General features: G+C 58.6%; 1 protein-coding gene across 1 annotated transcript in view; it reads left to right on the top strand.

Annotated features, from left to right (window-relative positions):
* The first annotated feature begins 8,565 nt into the window (after positions 1–8,565).
* Positions 8,566–19,679, top strand: part of NFIX (nuclear factor I X) — a 94,779-nt gene continuing 83,665 nt past the window's right edge. Inside the window, exon 1 of the mRNA XM_036878620.2 lies at positions 8,566–8,730. Within this exon, the coding sequence (XP_036734515.1) occupies positions 8,704–8,730 (27 nt within the window). The 5' untranslated portion in view covers positions 8,566–8,703. The remainder of the gene's footprint in view (positions 8,731–19,679) is intronic.

Genomic DNA, 19,679 nt, shown 5'->3' with positions numbered 1-19,679 from the left:
GAGCATAGGAAAACGTGTGCAGGTGTCACAGGGTACCATGGGTCTGGGGGACCATGTGACCGTGTTTCCGTGGAGTATGAGCCCATGAGATAGTGCGTGGCCATGAGTGTCTGGCAGGGTCCTCAAGTGACAGGGCATCTATGAGGCCTTATCTATGACAGTGAGTGTCGCTCTGCTGTAGCCTAGAAGTCCCTGTCAGATGGGTGTGTCTGACTGACGTGTGTGTAACTGGATGTCTGCGATGTATCTGCAGGTGTCGCTGCGTCCATAAGGGTGTCTCGGAGGGTCTGGAGCAGTGTTCCCGAAGACTAGGTCCCCATGGTGGTGGTATCCTGTTAGCGGGTGTGTGAAGATATGCAGGGAACAGGTGTGACTTTGGAGAGTGTTGTCCAAAGAGGAGGGGGGAAAGTTCCGGGATGGGGGCACCAGAGGCCCTGGGAGCATCCCCTTCCTTCCCTTCCTGGGTAACTCTGACCCTCCGGCTCTCTGGGTCTCCCGATGCCTGGGTCTCTTCCGCCTGCTCAGCGTCTCTTGACTTTGCAGGTCCTGGCCCGCGGCCTCATCTGGCCGCCAGGCACAGCCCGGGCACAGTGGGCTCCGTGGGCCTCGGCTGGCTGGCCTTCCACCCCAGATTTCTCAATCCCACCCCTACCTCTCCTTGTCCCTCTGTCCTTCCTCGTTTGTGCATTTCTCTCCATCTTACAGGCCTCTCCCATCTCTTATCTCTCCCTGTGTCTCTGTTCCTCCCCATCTCTGTCTCTCCCCGCCCGGTTTCCCGTCTCTGCCGGCCCGGGTGGGTCCGGGACAGCCCGGCCCCGGGCGCCGCGGCTAACAATGCCCCATTCAGGCGGCCCGTCGGCGCCATGGCAACGAGCCCGCCCCGCCCTCCCCGCGCGCGGGCCGCGCGTGCCAAGAGGATGCCATGGTTACGTCAGGCGCGTGCCCGCCCCGCGCGCCACCGCCCCGCGCGCCCTGAAAGGGGCCAGACCAGCAGGGGGCGCCCATCCGCAGCCTCCGCCCGGAGTCAAGAGGCGCCGTCCTCCTTGAGAAGGAGGGGCCTTCAGCCTCTCCGTGCCTCAGTTTCCCCTTTTGCAAAATATCAGGAATGGGCAGAGATCGGTGTGTGTGTGTGTGTGTGTGTGTGAAAGGGAGAGAGAGAGGGAGGAATGGCGGGTGAAGGCACTCACTCTTTGGGGGTAGGTTTGTGTGAGTTTGCATTTCAGAGTTGGTAGAAATATATGTATGAACATGTGGGTCCATGTTTGCACCCTTGTGTGGATGTTTTATGAGAAATAGTTGCTTGCAGTTTGGAGGTGATTGGATGCCCATGTGTTGGAAATATGTGTGTGTGTGTATTTTCATGCCTATGTGTGATAGTAAGTGTCCATGTAGTTGGGGTGTGATGGTTTATCGGTGTAATCTGTGTGTCTGTGGTCATGTGACTGCTAACACATCCCTGAGTTGCGTGCTGTGTGTGGTGTGTGTGTGTGGTTTGGGTGTGACTGTGAGCTTATGAGTTCACGTGATTGTGTGTCCATGTTAACATGCCTGGTGTGTGTGTGTGTGTGTGTGTGGAGGATGGTGGATGGCCATGTTGTTGGGTGTGGTTGTGAGTTGTGTTGCTGCTGTTTGTGTGTCTGGGAATCTGTGTTCACAGTCGTGTGTGCATGTGTGTGGTGGAACTGGGTGTGGGTTCCGAGGATTGCTGGGGCCTGGCTGACTCCGCCTCACCTGAGGGCTTCCTGGCACAGAAGGGGGTGCCCAGCTGCCTGGGACCTTGGACTCCCCGCAGGTTCAGGAGATCCCCAGCTGATGAATATTCATGAGGTGGGGGGCTGGCACCCACTGCCTACAGCTGCGCGACCTTTAGTGCCTCTCCCCTGTTCTCCATGCTCTGACTGCACTGGGGAGGGGATGCACTGTGGGCCTGTCCCTGTCTCCTGGGATGGGTCCTAGTAGCTATCATGGGGGCTATGTCAGCATGCCCAGCTGCTTCTTGGGACAGCTAAGGAGCTATCTCAATGTTGTGACAGGTACTGGGGAGAGCGACTGTTGTCTGACAAGATGTCCTTTTCACCATGGTATGACTATCACCCACTGTTTCTTTGTAGCTCTTTCCAGGGACTGAGGGTGTCATGTGGCAGTGTGAGATGTGTGCCTGTCACCTGCAACAGCGGAACTCTGAGCATGTGTCTTTAGCATGTCTTTGAGCAGTTCTGTAGTGCCCCATACCTGCTGGCTGCCTGCTCTGTGACACCCTGACAGTGAGGGTGTATTGCTGTGTACTTGGAGTGACTGGTTTGGTCCAAACATTGATCTAGGGACAGCTGTGTGGCCACACCCAGGGGAAGAAGTGGTCCATTCTGCTTTCCCTCCTGGTGACCAAGTGGGACAGTGACTCTGTGTGGCCACGTGGCTAACACAGATGCAGGGGACCCCAGGCAGAGTATGTCAGTGTCCCTCTGCAGGTCAATGTGACATGGATGCAGTGTGAAGGTCAACACATCAGGGTAACTGTGAGGACGTGGGACACCATGAGGCTGGAGGCGTGTGTGACCAGAATCGTTAAGGGTGTGATGGTATTTCTGTAACAGCACAGCTGAGGGTGTGATAGACAGTGTCACTGGTTGAAGGTGTGACAGTGTGGCTCTGTGTGTGGCTGAAGGTGTGACAGCATGCTTATGTGTGACAGCATGTGAGACTGTATAGTTGTGTGTGACAGTGTGACTTAGGAGACTGTGTGGCTGTGTGCGTGGCTGTGTGATCAAAGGTGTGACAGTGACACTATGCATGTGACAGCGAACATGTGTGATGGCAGGAGCCAAGGGGCTGTGACTGCCCCACCCCCACCCCCACAGGCTGCACAGGGAGCCCAGCTACACTGCCACACACAATGACACTGTCGCAGCCTCAGTCATGCTGTCACATACAGCCATGCTGTCATGCCATCATGCTGGAGGAAGGCCTAGTGGCACAGGACCAGCAGCTGCCCAGCCTGGGGATGTGTGTGCGCCCGGGACAGGAGCACCTGGAGATCCGGTGGTGGTGAATCTGTCTTTCCCATGCAGTCTGGGTTTGGGGCGTGCCCTCCAGATGCAGCAGGCACGGGGTGGGGAGGGCTCCTTGGGCCTGGGTGACTCCAGCCAGTGCCCTGGCATGTGGCCGGGGGGCCCCTGCAGCTTGGCCAGGGACACAGTGCAGCAGGCCTCACCCCCCTGTACCCACTCCCCGGGTTGGCGGGGCGGTGGTAGAGGACAGAGGCCCCATTCAGGAGCCAGCGCCAGGTTTCCAGGGCAGGTGGGGTGGGTGTCCAGCCTGCTGCAAATGAAACGTTTCCCCAACTGGTTTCCTTTGCCATAACCCTGGCCAGGCTGTGGCACCAGGGCACGTGGGAGTGTATGGCTGTGGAGCTTGTGTATAGCCCCGGGCTGGCCTGCATGTCCCCATTTGTGGTTTGGGGAAGTTTGTGGGTGTCTTTGGGTGTTGGAGTGGCCAACTCTCTATGTGTGTAACCGTTTGTGCCCATGTGTGATCTTGTGTGTCTGTGGGTCCTTGAGTGTGTGTGTGTGGGAGGGAGTATGTCTTTGTGTGTGCTGCATCTATGGGTGATTTTGAGAGCACCTATGAGCGTCCAGTAAGTCTGTCCTTTGTGAGATTTTGTGTCCTCTGCACTGTGCAGCCCTGTGTGTATCTGGGTAACTAGGCTCAGTGTGTGATCTGGAGGTGAGTGTAACTGTGCCTGAGTATGTCTGGGTGTGTCTTTGCAAGTTGGTGTATGTCTGAGTCCCTGTGGGGGTCTATGTGATGGTGGGGTTCTTTGTGTGTGACTGGGTGTTATCGGTGTCACTCTGGGAAGGTCTGTATGGGACTCTCTGTGCGGCTGTGTGTGTGTTTGTGTGCCTGTGTGCTACTCTGGAAGGCTGTGTGACAGTATCTCAGGGTGCCCCTGTGTCTGTGTGTCACCACGGTATTTTATATGATCCCCCAGAGGAGGAGGGACTGTATCTGTGTGTCCAAGTATGCCTATGTGGATCTTGTGATTCTGTGCGTGTGTGACGTGGTCTCGGGTGTCCAGCCAGGAGTGCCTCGGAAACAGGGAATATAACTCCTGAGGACCAGACCCCATTAGGAGCTCCCAGTCTGGGGTGGGGGCAGCAAGCAAAGGCTAGAACCCCCAGGCCTGGGGCACAGACCATGTCTGTTAGGTTGGGCAGGGGAGGCATCAGACCCTTTCGGAGAGTAGGGGGTCCTCAGGGCCACCAGGAGGGCCTAGAGCACCCCCTCTTCCCCACCCTGGCAGCACCCACAGCCTGGATCTCCACTTGTCTTGTGGGCCAGCTGTTCAGCACCTCCCGTGAGAGGCCTGTCCAGTTGCCCTGGAGCCCAGCAATGCCTAGTTACACCTTTGGTGGCCCAGGATAGAGCTGTCAGAGTCCAGATGTTTCAGTACCCCCCACCCGGCCAGGGAGTACCATGGGCCTGGTTCCCAGTCCTCCCTCCCTCTCCTCTCCCCTCAACACCTGCATTGTCAGAACACACCTGCTGCCAGCTGCAACCAGGTGGGCAGCCCCGACAGGGAGGAATGTGGGGGATTCCAGCTGTGGCATCCCAGATGTGCCCGGCCCCCTGGCAGCACCCTCCTCCCCCACAATTTCTCGAAGGCCAGGTGTGCCCTAAGACTTGGGCTCTGTGAGGAGGGGCCGGGGGGCATTGGTGTCCTCCACAGCAGCCCCGCTGACTGCCTGTAGAAGTCCTCCTAGGGACAACTGTGGAGTGGGGAGCAGAGTGGGGTGTGTGTGCTGCATGGGAGGGGTGTGGTGGGTACGGCGGGGTGGTCTGAGAGTGCGGGTATGTGTGTGAGCATGGGGGCATGTAGACGGATGTGGTTTGTGAGTGTATAAGGAAGCAAGCTTGTATATGTGTATGTACAGGGGAGGGTGTTCTGGTGTGAGTGTGTGTGTACATGGAAGGACGGGTGGTGTGTGTTTGTGAGTATGTATGTGTGAATGGAAGGATGTGTGTAAGTGGAAGGTTGTGTGTCCTATGTGTGTGTGTGTGTGTCTGGAAGGATGGTGTTTTTTTTTGGTATCTTTCTGAATGGAAGTATGGGTGTTGTGTACATATGTCTGGATGTTGTATGTGCATGGGACTGTCTGAATGGAAGGAGGGTGTCCTATGTATATGTGTGTCTGGATATTGTGTGTGTGTATGTTTGTGCATGCATGTGCACATCTATCTGAATAGAAGGATGGGTGTGTTATGTGTGTGTGTCTGGATGTTGTGTGTGTATCTGTCTGTCTGAATGGGAAGATGTATGTTCTGTGTATGCGTGTCTGTCTGAATGGATGGATGGGCGTCCTGTGCGTGTGTGTATGAACAGAGGGGTGACTGTTGTGGTGTGGCTATGGGTGAGGTGGGCATGGGATGCTGCCTGATGTAGAGCCCAGGTTTGGGGCCGATACAGGAGGAGGAGGGCCAGGCTGCAGCCCTAGGTGTGGCATGGCTGGAGGACAGGCCAGGAGTGCGGTGGGACTGGGCGCAAGGTGGAGGGGCTCCTGTGGGTATGCCCCTTTTTGCGTGTTTGCAGAGTAGCAAGGAGGGTCCTCCTAGATCTCAAGATCTCCTCAGGCCGCCAGCTACATTAAAGGTACCAGACCCTCCCCCAAACCCCCCCATTTCTTCCTGAGCCATCCTGGCCCCCAGCACCCCTTGGTCCCCAAATGCCTTTGCTGACCCTTCCCTGAGCCCCTCATAGACCCCAGACTCCTCTTGCACTCCCTCCCGGTCCCCTTGTAGCCCCACTCCTCCCCCTGGTGCCCCCCTCTCCATGCACCCTCCTCCTGCAGCCGTGGCAATGGCCCTGAAACTTTAAACGGTGTTAAAAGTTTCTGTTTACGAGAAGCCCTTGAATTTTTAAGGACGTATCGATTCCCTGTGCCACGGCCTTGCCACAGCAGCGGCTGTGGTGCAGGGGAAGCCATGTGAGACCTGTGAGATCCCAGGGTCAGAGCCCCCCAAGCACGGAGTAACAGATGCACACGTACCCAGACACACACTCAGGTGCGCAGAGCCTCCTCCCTGACTGGCACGTGTACACACACACCTAGTCCACACACCTACACAACCTGATACACACTCACAGACCCACATGCCTGAAAAGACACCAAGCCCCCCTCCTGACACACACATGCACCTGTGTACATACACTCGGATACGCACAGATCCCTCATCCTGCCACACACCCCTAGGGATCACCCCAAAGAGAGCAGCACACTCCTAGTGACACCCCATGTACACTTTCTGCCACATACAGTCTGATCACAGACAGACCCACTGACCCTTGCACACGTGCCTACTTGGTCACACACACTCCACACTCCATGACACATGCAGAGACCCATATGCCTGCCACACATACGCAAGTCTGTCACACACACTGATACTGTCTCACAGAAAAGACCCTCAGAGCCAATGCACGTACTGTGGTCAGCTGGAAACACACGCGTTCATCCACACAGCCACATCCCAATGCTTCCTGTCAAACCCAGACCCTGTCTACATTTGACTCCCACTAGAATATCAGCCTCCACCCCACTGCAGGGTCTTTAGTCTTGTTCCCATGTCACCAGCTCCCAGGTACCCCAGCCAGACCTGTATCACTGCTACACAATACTGGTCCACACACAGACTCCTGAATGTACACTGACCTGTCTCTTTTCCCGATTAGGACCCAGACCCACCCACACAGACACCCAATACACAACTCCAGCCCCCTGCCTCAGTGGTGTAATGTGAACAGGAATACACCCCCAGGGACATTTTCACACACACATACACACACACACCCTTTTCGCCTACTTGCAGGGCCCCAATGAGCATAGCCACAGCAGCCTCTGTATATACACACACACAGGCACCAACACCCCTCCGACAGACAATGCATAGCTGAGAATTGCCACAGCCTATTGGCCCAGGAGGGCAAGAAGTTGCTAGCTGCACCTGGCAGCAGGAGAGAGCTTTGTCTCGACAGGAGCTGCCTGGGGGCTGTGGGCACCGCCTCCCCACCCACCCTGGGGGGTCACCCAAGAGTTTTCCCTGCCTGCATACTGAGTGTACACTCTGGAAATAGGGGGTCAGTGGGCTGCATGAGGGACTGGAGCTGCACTTAGGTACATGTACCTAAGGCCTCCATGACCCTGTCTGTCTCTGTGAGTTGGGCTGTGTGGCCCCTACTAGATCCATGTATGTTCATGATCAGGGCCAAGCACAAGTGTGTGTGTGTGCGTGTGTGTGTGTGTGTGCGCGTGCACAGGCATGCACTGTTTTCAGAGGGGTGGGAATGGTCTGGGTGTATATGTGTGATACCCGTGTGCATGGCTGGGAGATTCTCTGAGAAGGATTGTCAGTTGACTGGGTATCAGGACTGTTGGTCAGTGTACCCGAGGCTCAAGGGTACGGGCTTCAGGTATGTGGTGTGTATGCTCATGTGTTGTCCTAACTGCCATTGTCACTTGGTGTTGGTGATAGTTTGTATCTTTGTATCAGGGCCAGTGTGCTGTGTTGTTTGGCACTTATGTCCAGGTGTCTGATGGTGTGTGTTTGTATGATGGTGTGTTAATGCATCTCGTTTTTATCAGTGTCATTCTGTGTGCCCAGGTGTGTATTGCCACAACTGCCAAGACATTTTGGTACAGCTTTGTGTGTGTGCCATGTCTGTTTGGGCATGTATGTACAAAAGTTGTATGGAGCACGTCAGGGTGTGGTTGTGCAATCATGTCTGTGTCAGTGTATCAGTCTGAATCTGTACACGTCAGCATGCACCACTGTGTGTGTGTCTTGGTGTGTATTAGTAGTGTGTGTCCGTGTGAGGTCTCGTTGGCATGTGTCCTTGTGTATCTGGGTGTTTAAACATGGTTCGTTGCTGGAATGCGTGTGTGTGGGTATCATGTGATGGTGGGCATGTCCTGTGTGGGTCGTGGGCTGGTTTCCTGGTCTTGGTGTGTGTGCACGTGTGTGGGTTGTGTGTCTCTGCCGTATGCGGGGAGATATCGGCGTGTGCTTTGTTGTCGACGCGTGAATCGTGTGGCAATACATTCTGTACGTGACGTGTGGCGGGGTTCGAGCCCCGCTGGGAGTCAGCGTGTGCCTGCGCTGGAACGCTGGCCAGCACGTGTCGGGGTGGCCGTGGCGGTGTGCGCCCCCGCACGCGCGCGTGTGTGTGCATGTGTGTGTGCGTGCGTGCATGTGTGTGTGAGTGTGCGCGCCGGCCGCCGCTCCCCCGCGCGCCCGCCCCTCCCCGCGCCCCTCCTCCCGCCCGCGCCGCCCGCCCGCTCCCTCTCCCCGGAGTGCGCCGCTTCCAAACTTTGTCTAAACTTTCACTTTCACAGCGCGGCGGCGGCGGCGGCGGCGGCGGCGGCGGGCGAGGGTGACCGGCCGAGCGGCGGCGGCATGGAGTAGACGCGCGGCGGCGGCGGCGGCGGACGCAGGAGGCAGCGGCGAGCGCGGCGGCGGCGGCGGCGGCGGCGGCCCCGGAGCCGGCGGGGCCGAGCCTGCGAGCGGCGAGCGCGGGGCCGCGGGCCGGGCGGGCGCAGCGCGGCGGAGGCCGGAGGAGCCGAGCCGGAGCCCCAGCCAAAGCGCGGCCGCCGCCTGCCGGGCCTCCCCGCGCCGCGGCCGGCCGCCGCGCTCCCGCCCGGGCGCCCAGCTATGTATTCCCCGTACTGCCTCACCCAGGTACCGGCCGCCGCCCCCGCGCGACCAGCCCGGGAGGGGAGCGGGCGGGCGGGCCGAGGGGCGCGCGGCTGCCGGGGGTAGTGAGCCCGCGGGCGACCGAGGGGTGCAAGTCGTGCCGTGGGGAGCTCCGGCTGTACTGGCAGCACCGTGCGCGGGCGACCCTGGCTCCTGAGCGGACTCCCACGGGGGTCCCCGGGAGTGGCCGGCTGCGTGCGTGGCGCTACCCACGGAGCGCGGAGCGGGAGTGCGTGTGGGTGCGCGCACGCGCTCGACTGGGGTGCGGTGGACCCCCAGCGACCTGTAGGCGACTGTGGCTTGCACCCGGGCAGCGTGTTTGCGGGGTGACAGAGTGGCAGTGGGTAGTCCCGAGGGCGCATAGTGGGGACTGGGTCCCGCGGAGCTCCCTGGGGCGGACGCTGCTGTTCCCGAGGGTGGCAGCGACCGGCGTGAGTGGCGGCGGTCCCTGCGTGCCGCCGGGGTGCCTGGGGCGGGCCGAGCGGCCCGGGCGTCGCCCCAAAGTCTTTGTTCAGGCCTCACATGGGAGCGGGGCTAAGAAAATGGCGGGGCTCCCAAATTTCCGAGGGGCAGGGGAGGGGAGGGAGGGACGGGCGCGCTGCCAGCCGGGGCCGCGCCTCTCTGCCGACCCTGGATGCTGCAGCCGTGTCTCCCCCCTCCCAAACTTTCCTCGGCGCAAACTTTCGGGCCCCAGCTACCCCGGCCGCTGAGCGGTGGACCGGGCCGGCCGGGGGGAATCCCGTCCCGCCGCCCGGAGGCGGGAGGGGCGGGAGGCAGCTGTGGACGCCGCCGACAGTGCTGCTGCGGCCACGCCGTCGGGTCGGCAGCGGGCACAACAACATCGTCAACCTTGGTGCTCTGCGAGAGCTCGTCCCGCCTCCAGCGAAGTTCCCTGAGCGGCGCTCAGCGTTCCGTGGCGGCTAAGGCCCGGGGAATGCTTGCCCTGCCACCCCTTTCCCAGGCAGTGGCCCTAGGGCTCCAGGGGAGCACAGGAACTGCCCAGAGTCCGGCAGTGGCCCTGGTAGCACTAGCACTGGCTGCAGGGCCAGGCCATGGCTGGTAACAGACTTTGCAGAGCCGACACCTGGAGGCTGCCTAGTCCTGCCTTCCAGCAGGGCCTGCCATGTGAGAAGAGAGTCTCTAGGCCAGGCCTGGGGTCCTAATTGTCCCCTCTGCCCAGCGTGAGCCCTCTCAGCCATATGCCAAGTGTGCCACAGCTGGGAGTGGGCGTCCCTGTGAATATGGCTGCTGCTGGTTGTGGTGAGGGGCAAGAGGGTAGTATGACAGGGGCATGTGTCAGCCACGGCCACACCACACTTGCTTACCCACAGATACAGGTGTGTGTGTGTGAGTCAATTTTGGGTCTATGTGTGGCCCCTGTGGGCCAGCTGTGAGCAGGCTTGCATGGCATGGACATATGTGTGGCCCAGGGAGCAGGATTTCCTGCACAAAAGGGGGTGTGGATGTGTGTTGGCAAGTTACACATGCACTCATATGTGTCACTGTACATGCAGGTGTGAGCAGGCACTTTGGCCGCTGTGGCAGGGTGGGGGATCCTCACATCTGTGCCTCTGACTGGCCAAGCAGTCCATCATGGGCTCCTGTACAACCCTGCCCCCCTAGCTAGCTTTGGGGTTATGTTTGGTTGGACTGCTTGCTGGTCTTGGGAGCCTGCTTGGGATCAAAACCCCATGCTTCAGCAGCCTTTTGCCCACAAGCAACCTGCCGGGCTCGCTGGCTTGCCCCTCGAGGCCTGGGTGAGACTCCAGTCCCTCGGATGTCACAGAACCTTGGGAAAGAAAACACCAGCCTTGATGACAGGACTCTGAAGGGGTTGGGGCAGCCCCCATTCTCAGGGAGACAGCCAGACTTGATTCTGACACCCCAGAAGGGAGCAAGGGCTCGGCTCCGGGTTGTAGGCCTGTGGTGCCAGGGCAGCTGCGGAGGGGAGCAGGCATGATCTCGCTGGGTTGCACCCCCAGCTTTGGGCAGGCGGCTACTGTTGGCAGATCAGAAGGGTCTGGCCTGCCCCTCCGGAGAGCCACATCTCCTGAATTCAGAGTCTCTGTTTTTACAAATCTTTCTGCTTCCATAGTTCGCCCTGCCAGTCTGTCTTTTTCTCTCCCTGTCTCTAGCTTCCTCTGCCCCTTTCCATCTCTCTCTCTCTGTCTCTGCCTTTCTCTGTCTTTGACTCGCCCTGTCTCTCCTTGTCCCTGTCCCTGACTCTGGTTCTGGCCCCATCTCTGCTGCCCCCTCCCACTGTGTCTCGGACTCTGTCTCTCTCTGGCCTGCATCTCTCTCTCTCTCTCCCTCTCCCTCTCCCTTTTCTTTTTTTCAAACCAGAATTGGCTTCGATTTTAAAGTCAATAAATGATTGAGCAGGAATGAGCTTGGAGCAGCGGGGCCCTGGCGGGGAAAGGCACTGTGGGCGAGGGGGAAGGGCGGGGGGAAAAATCTCCTTCTGGAAAAAGCATCGAAATCCAGGGCGGCTGGGCGGGGTGCTTGCTAGAGCTGTTTGCGTCCACTGCAGCCACAGGCCTGAGTCCTAGGCAGAGAGGAGCGGGTGGATGGATGGGGACACCCGCCCCCTCCAGAAACAGACACACACCAGAGTGTGGACACACGTACACCACTGCCATCCCCAATATGGAGACATAAGTGATGTTCTCACACTGATGTCCAGACACATGGCCATTAATGAACCTATGGACATAGGAAACGGTGGCCCTATGTTCCTCCTGGACTCTTGTGCACACACACACACACACACACACACACACACACACACACACACACACCCTCACCTTGAGACGCAACATGTGTATTGATGGGCTAATGGAGACAGAGGCTGATACAGGCTTTCTCAAGTGTGTGTTCACCCCTGCACTTGCTCACACAGACCCGAGGATGGATGGACGGAAGGACAGACACACACCTTTGCACAAGACATCAACGCTGTTGGCTCACCTGGATGTACACAGACATACATGCGCACTGACATTCTCTACTGCACGGCCACACAAGCAGAATGTCCATGCATACTGCAGAATGTTGCTGCGCAGCCATACACACAATCCTTCCAGGGTTGAGGGACGGGTTGGGGCTTCCCTGTTGCCTCTCCCTTCCCCCCAGCTCTCTCCCTGGGTTACTTTGGCCACCCCTCTGTCCCCATGAAGCTGTTGCTCCCTGTCCTGGGACCAGTGTAGGGTCCTGTAGGGTCCTCTTCTTATGGTCCATTTTCTCTTTGGCTCTGGTACTGCCTGCTTCATGCCCGCCTCTGGAGTGGGAACTGTGTGCAGGTATGAGCCGGGATGCTGTGGGCCATGCTTAGGGATGGGCTCCATGAGATGCTCTGAGGTTGGGCCAGGTGCTCTGGGCTGAGGGCTCCCCTGGATTAGTTAGGGAGGCAGGGTGCTCCCTTCTCCCAGGGGTCCTGGCCCAGCCAGGAATATCTCACGTGACTTCAAGGGCTCCAAAACAAGGCTGTGGGACCAGAGGTGGAGAACTGAGCTTTGCCATAAGGCCGAGCAGAGTTTGAGCTCTATGTCTGCACCTTCTAAGCCTGTGACCTGAAGCACAGGATTTTCCTGATCTGTAAAATGGGCAATAATGGTGCCTACCTCTCAGTCTGGGATTAGGCTCAGCACAGCACCTGGCATGTGACATATGCTCAAGAAATGGAATGACTTGTCATTTTGGTTCTCATCCTAAAGCCACCCCCAGGCCCTGCCAACTGATAGCAGGCTGTTTCAGAGGGGTGGAAGGCAGGGTGGAGCACTTCCCAACCCTAGAACTCCAAGTGGGCTGCCTGGACAAGGAAGCAAGAGAAGAGTTTGGAAGGAGAGAGGCCAGCTTGTGGACCAGCTCTTTTCCCTGGCAGACAGTTGTGAGGAGTAGTGGTGAGGATTGGGGTCCTGTAGGCCAAGAAGAGGGTGGCAGGGGTTCAAGGCAGGCAAAGAAGATGGCAGGGGCCTAGGGAGCAGGAGGCAGGGAGACAAGGCCTGGTTTGCCCCGTGGGGAGCAGATGCTGTGACCTTGGCCAGGCCTGCTCTGGCGCCAGGCTCTGAGTGAGGCCTTTGTGCTGGAGTGTGTGTGCACATGAGTTGCCCCAGTGTGAGTGGGGTAAAGAGCCTGGGGTTGGGGGAATGGGTCCTAATGATGGCTTCAGGGACGTCCCCATGGCTCCAGAGCCATTTCTACATCTGCAACCGGGCGTTGTCACCTGGACCCACCATGGGGACTGGACTCATGTGCAGGACCCTAGGCTGGTGCTTGGCATGGTCAGGCAGGTGTGTGCCGGGGATGGGCATGCAGCTGTGGCTGCCAGCAAAATCCTCCTGCTGGTCAGTGTCTCACCACTGTGCCTCCATGTCCAGCCCGCTGGGTGCGTGGCCTTTTTTGTCTTCTTGGTCCCTGTCCTCTCTGCTCTTGAGCTTGAGTTGGGGGTCTCACACCTTTCAGCTGGACCAAGAGAGGCAGAGGAGGCACGGACATCTGCGCATTCCTCCAACACAGCGCTGAGGATAGGGCCCCTGTCCACCCAGTTGGGGTGGGGGGGAAAGGGACGTATCTTCATTTTCCTGTCCCTAAAATCCCAGTTGTGGAGGTGAAGGAGTCAGGGGAATAGCTGTGAGCAGCTAGGGTTCTCCCAGATCTGGATGCGTGTCCACGGCGTGTTGGGCTTTACATCCACCATTTTCCCGCAGACGGCCATGTGGCTGCACATGTCCATGTGGGTCCCTTTCCAAGCGTCCCTGTGTCTCCGAGTGTCTGTCACTAGGTACTGCCTCTATCTGCAAGGGTCATCCTAAGCTCTGTCTCTGTATTTGGGTGACGGTGGGGCCAGGCATGTGTGTTTGTTGCCTGATGTCTTTGTGTCGTGGTGCTGCCGTGGCGTGTCACAGTGCAACCCGGTGTATCCTCAGCATGTCTGATGGTTGCAGCAAGGGTTGTATCAGTGTCACCATGTGTCTCTACCTGTGTCAGCATATGTGTCATTGCTTTTGTCTCTGGGAACCATCTCCCCCTCCCATGTCATTGTGCATCCTGGGCTTGTCCCTGTGACCCTCGATGCGTGTCTCACCACAACGACCCCTCTTCCTGGCCTCCCTGGGCCTCTCTGCATCGTGGGAAATGCCCGCTGCGGTAGCAAGGCTAGTGGCTGGGAGCAGACAGACCTCTCTGTGGCTTCCCCTGCGGCTGGGTGGCCGTGGTGGCCCTACTACGGGCCCTGCCTGTGCTTCTGGCCCGGCACGGACAGAAGCCTGTTGTGTGTCGAGGTGCGGGTGTGTTTGGGCTGCCCACAGGCCTCCCTCTGTCTGCCCGGCATGCATTGATCTTGGCTTCTGCCTTGTCCGTCCTGTCCTGGCCTGGCCGGCTGGGGTGGGTGGCCGGTTGTCTCCCTGGGCCCAAGCCCGCTGCCCCCACCGCCTTCACAGCCAGGCCTGCCCTGGGTCCCACACCCTGTGCCTCCCGGGGCCCCTCCGAGGCTCCAAGGGTGCAGATTTGGAAACTGAGGCCCCCCCTTCTCTCTCTCTCTCCTCCCTCTCTCCTCCCCTCCTCCTGCGCTCTCTCCCTCTCTCTCCTCCTGCCAAACACATCTTGGCTCCGACTGAATATCTCTCCTCCTCGATTTTTGGCTCCAGCTCTGGGCGCGTTCACTAAAAGAAGAAGGGCTAGCTCCCCCCTTCCCTGCCCCCCCGTCACCGCTTCCCCCTTCCTGAAGAGCCCCTCTGAGGGTGGGAGTGGCCTTGTGCAGGGGCCTGGGTCCCCCAAGAGGGCTTGGCCAAAGGGGGCACAGGCCTGCTGGGTGAGGGGGCTGGTGGACAGGGCCTGGCAGCTTGAGGGGGCAGTGGCCGGGGTGATCGTGCTGCCTGGCTGGCCAGGCAGGCGGGTGGGGAGGGTTTGGGGGCATGGAGCTGGGGTGTCTGGCTTCTGGTGGGGCTGGCAGGCCTCTGTGAGGCGCAGCTGTGCCCAGAACTCTGAGCTGTGTTTGCCACCACTACCGATGTGGCTGCGCCAGCCGGGAGGGGGAGGCGGGTGGCGGGCACTGCGGCTCTCTGTAGCCAATCGGAAGCTGGGGTTGCACTGGGGAGCTTTCCCCCCACTGGGCCCCACCCTGAGGGGAGCTGGGGGGGTGGACAGCCACAGGCAGGGGGCAGCTCCATCACTACTCTGGAGGACCCTGCCCCCTTGACTGAAAGCTCAGTGCCAGCCTTCCTGGCACAGATCGGGCAAGGGTGGGGGTCTGTCCCCACTGAATCTGTGGCAGCCAAGCTGGAGGAAAGGGCTGCTTGGAGGCGCACCCCACCCCCTTGGCTTCCCGGGCAGCTTTTAGTCCAGGGCAGCCAGGAGCTGGGGGTAGTGGGGACCAGGTATCTAAGAGGTTCCGTCCAAATGTCAGCTTTGGTTGAATCATCTCGGGAATTTATTCCAGGTCCATTTCATACAAAGTTGAACACTGTCACTGGCACATGCGGGCACAAAGAATCACACTGTCACACACGGGCATGGCAAGCCCTGGCACAGGACACCTCCGGAAATCAGGCACACACAGACACAGGCATCCGCACACAAAGAGGCTCGCCTTCACACAGACACCTAGACGCCCATCACCCCCCGCCACATCAGTGAGGGGCTGCACACGCAAGGATGTGTGCGTAGGTGGGCGCAGACCAGCAGGCACACTCAGTCGCACAATAACATGCGGTGAGACACACAGCCCAGACACACACACTGCCGCCGCTGAGCACGCAGGAGTGCGTGGACCCACAAATACAGCAAGAAGCGCATGGCACACGTGTGCAGTAACACTGTCAGGCGCCCAGAAACACACACGAGTGCTGAATCCTCCCCCCATCCTCAGACACACAGGAGCAAACACACACAGTGACACACTCAGACACACAGTGATACACACACACTTGGCAATGTCTGGAAACACTTGGAGGAGGTTTGCCCCTGGCACCTAGTGGGTGGATGCCAGGAATGCTGCCCAACACCTGACAGATGCCCCCACCACGATGTCAGTCCCCCAGGTCCACAGTTCCAAAGTGGAGAAACTCAACCCTGGTGTATCGTCAGACACACATGGTAACGCACCTGTGTGCACAGCTAGCCCCTGAGGCCCATTGCACACACACTATCTACATACATACATAAAGGGACAAGAGGCCGGGTGACACAGTGTGTCACACACAGTCTGGCCCGTAAAGAGAGCCCCCGTCCCCACCAAGTCCAGGCACAAATAGTGTGGCCATGGACAGTTCTGTGTTGCCCCACACAGGGATTCACACTGGAGTTACACATGGCCAGGACACCCCAGCATAGGACACACTGGCCTTTTGGGCCTTGTGGCTAAGGGCCTCTCTTTTGTTTGTCCCACTGCTGGCAGCCATTGAGACAGTCCGGGGTGGAGGCAAGGCCACCTTATGAGACTCTCACTCTCGTGGGACCTGTCTCATTAATCCTCTGGCCATTGACTCCTCATTTCTGACTCTGGAGAAAGAATGATGGCTGGCAGACTTGTGTGGGCAGAAAGCCTTTGGTAGGATAATAACGACATGAACATTTGTCCTACAAACCCTGGTTGTGGCTAAAGTGTGCTATGTGCATGCTGGATCCAGCCTGTGCTAAGTGCCTTTCCAGCTTGTCTTTCTAAATTTCCTCCAGGTGTGGCAAGGTTAGCTGTGCCCACATGTGTGTTACTGGGTGCATCTGACAGTCTATTAGGGCAGGGGTTCTCCATTTTGACAACGTTGGCATTTGGGACATTTGGACATTCTTTGGAGAGTAGGGCCTCTGAGCCAACTTCTGGGGTTTGAATCCTGGCTCTGCTACTCATTAGCTGTGTGACCTTGGGCAAGTCACTCAACCTGTATGGTTTCCTCTGCCCGGGTTGTGGTAAGGATCAGAGGAGTCAGTTTGTAGAAAGTGCTTTGAAACGGTGCTTAACATGAAGGAAGTGCTTGATTTTATAGGCGAAAAACTGAGACTTAGAGAAGAGGTGTCCAGTGCTAGGGTCAAGGGCTAAGAGATGGTGGAGCCTTGGTCTCTTCTCTGATTGCCACCACCCAAAATCCTACTGATGAGACAGAATTGCAGCTTATTCTCTGGCCTTTACCAGATTTCAAAGTGGGCCTGTATGCTTGCATGTCCCCATATGAAGCTTGCCCCAGCTGTTGGCCCTTAACCCTCCTTACCACTCTGACCTTTGGATCTTCTTCCATTCAGAACTCAGAATGAGAGTGGATGGCCATCTCACCCCCTCTACACCCCCACTGACCAGGCTTGCCATCACTACCCTGATGGGATCCGACGGGGCCCCACAAGGCCCGATGCCCTTTCCCACACCTTGCTCGGCACCCAGCAGGAGCCTGTATGCGGGGGGGTGCAGCTGGGGGCCTGTGCATTCCTTTGACAAATATTTACCAGGCACCTCCCGGGTGCCAGGCCCTGTTCTAGGCCCTGTGGACTCAGCAGGGAGCAAAATCAGCAGAGGTGCCAGCCCCGGTAGGAGGGCAGACAGTGAACCCAAGAAATGGTGGAGTGTCCAGTACTTGAGACAGTGATAGGTGCTGGAGGAGAAGGAGAACAGGTAGGGCTCTCGAAGTGCTGGGCAGCTGCAGTTTCAGAAGAGGTGGTCTGGGAGGCCTCATGGCTCTGCTGACAACTCATCATTGCTCTGCCATGGCTCAAGTGCAGCCAGCCCCCAGGTCCTTTTCCCTCTCAAAGGGGCAAGCCTAGAGGTCAATGGTTTGTGGCTTAGCACGGTTGCCCCCACCATCTGTCTGCCTGGAATGCACTGTGGTTGCTGCAGCCGGAGGTCATCCGTTATCCATACTTGTGGATACACCGTATGCTGCCTGCCCAAGACCTGGGGACAAGATGGCAGGGGCCTCTCCTGTACAGAAACTGGGGCTCGATGGTCATGGGGCATTCTCAACCCTGCTGCTCTGAGCTGGGGGTGGGGCGGGGGCAGCTGGTGGCCCGGAATGGCACTTCCACCTGGGCCCCTCGATTTAGCTCCCCCGGGGCAGGCCCAGTTTATTTTTACCTCAGCCCGTCACCCTGGCAGTGCCAGGCTGTGCCATCTTTGTAGGGTCTTGGGGATCTGCCCACAGCTTGAGGGGACCTGGCTTTGTCTGCCAGACCCCCGGTTCCCACTGGGTCCCCTTCTCCCTCTACTCCCAAAGCTCCAGGTGTGAGGGCTCTGGGCTGGGACTGGTGGGGTCAGCACAGCTGGCTGGTAACCACCGTGCCCAGCCTGGTGGCATTTGGTTTGGCGCCCTGCCTGCCCCCCACCCCCACCCCATGCCTGGGCAGAGCTGAGCGGCTGCTGCTGCCAGTCTCCATTTCAAAGCTGGGGGTGGGGGTGGGGGAGCGCCGGGTGCCTACCGGCCCCCTGCCTGTCCCGTGCCACCTGGGGTTTGTCCCCCATGCCTACTCCCTGGAAGGGCCTGGGCTGCTTTTCCTGCTGCCCCTTTGCAGCCTGGAGCTCGGGGAGGATGCCCGCCTGGCTTCCATCTTCCCTGATTCCTCTCTCTCTTGCTTGCCGGCTCGCCTGTAATGGCTCACCATTTTTGGCATGTCCTCCCCTTCCCCCTCCCATAGGCACCAACCTTGCTTCCAAACCCACCATTGCTAACTCTTCAACCTTCTCTGCTGCCGGGGGCTGGGACCCTAGAAATGACAATTTGGGGGGCCGGGCATGTTGGCACCAGGGGCTTTCTGGGTGCTTGCATATGTGTGAGGGGGACCCATGCTCCAAGACAGCTCGTGCAACCCGCCTCGAGGTTGGCAGAGTTGGCTGAGGAAAGGGGATGACAGAGGAAGTGGGGGCCCTTCCATTTCTGACTGTTCCTGGGGCCCTGTGTTGGCCTGCAGGCTGCTGGGAGACCAGGGTTGGCATTTGTGCCCAAGCCCAGGGCCTGGACTAGCAAAAGCAAGTCTTCATTTGTGGGGTGCCCTGACCCTTCCTCCCCCAAGGTCCCTCAGGACCCCCCTCCTCCCCAGGACTGGGGGTGGGTGGGGGAACCAAACCCCACATTGGGCATTTGTGCCCCCAGAGGGGCAAGGGACTTCGGAGGAACTGGTTTACTGCCCCACCACCCCCCAGCCTGCTGCCCGGGCCTCTGCCTCTCTCGGCACTAAACAAAGTTTGCTAAGTAACTTCAAATGTTATTTGAGGACGGCCTGGCCTCAGCCCAAGGCGGCCCTGTGGAAACTTGTTTTTCGCTGCCGAGGCTGCAAGTATCAAAGACACACTTTTGAGGGGGGGTGCTTTGACACCTCTCCCCACTCTGTGGCAGGGGCTAGCCCTGAACGGACACACACACACAGCCTGCGCCAACAGAGGGACACCCGCATCATGCTGCATCTTATACACCGGATGCACGAGGGCCACGGACCACAGCACACATCATAACACACACAACACACACATGCCGACACATCGAGGAGGTGAAGTGGGGTTCTCAGGGTGCTGCCCCCCAGCCCATGGGCTCCAGGATTTTCCCAGCTGTGAGGTTTCTCAAAGCCTGGAGTTCTGTATTCTAAGGTCTCTGGGGCACGAGTCGGGGCTAGGACAGTTCTCCTTTCTCTTAGCCTCAGTTTCCCCAGCCATAGAGGGAAGCGAAGGCCAGGATGATATAGGAAGTTGAATCCTACACTGATCAGGAGTATGCCTGGGGTTTCTCATCCCTCAGAAAGTGCTGACATGAGGAACGAGTCCCTAAAAGTGGGATCTGAGTGCAGGACCCAGGGTAAACCAGTGCTTGCAAGTGCCAGCTGGCATTTCTGCCAGTCCTGACCCCACAAACACGATGTGTGTCCCCCCTGACTGGAGGCCTCAAGCAGAGGTCCCCAGGCAGCTCTGGGTTCTCCAGGTGCCAGGGAAGCCTCTGGTTTTGTCACTTCCTCCTTCCCTTTCTCTC

Source organism: Manis pentadactyla, chromosome 12, assembly GCF_030020395.1.
Source record: "Manis pentadactyla isolate mManPen7 chromosome 12, mManPen7.hap1, whole genome shotgun sequence".
Taxonomy (NCBI): Eukaryota; Metazoa; Chordata; class Mammalia; order Pholidota; family Manidae; genus Manis; species Manis pentadactyla.
Note: the sequence above shows the minus strand (reverse complement) of the source record. Positions and strands in the feature narration are given on the sequence as shown.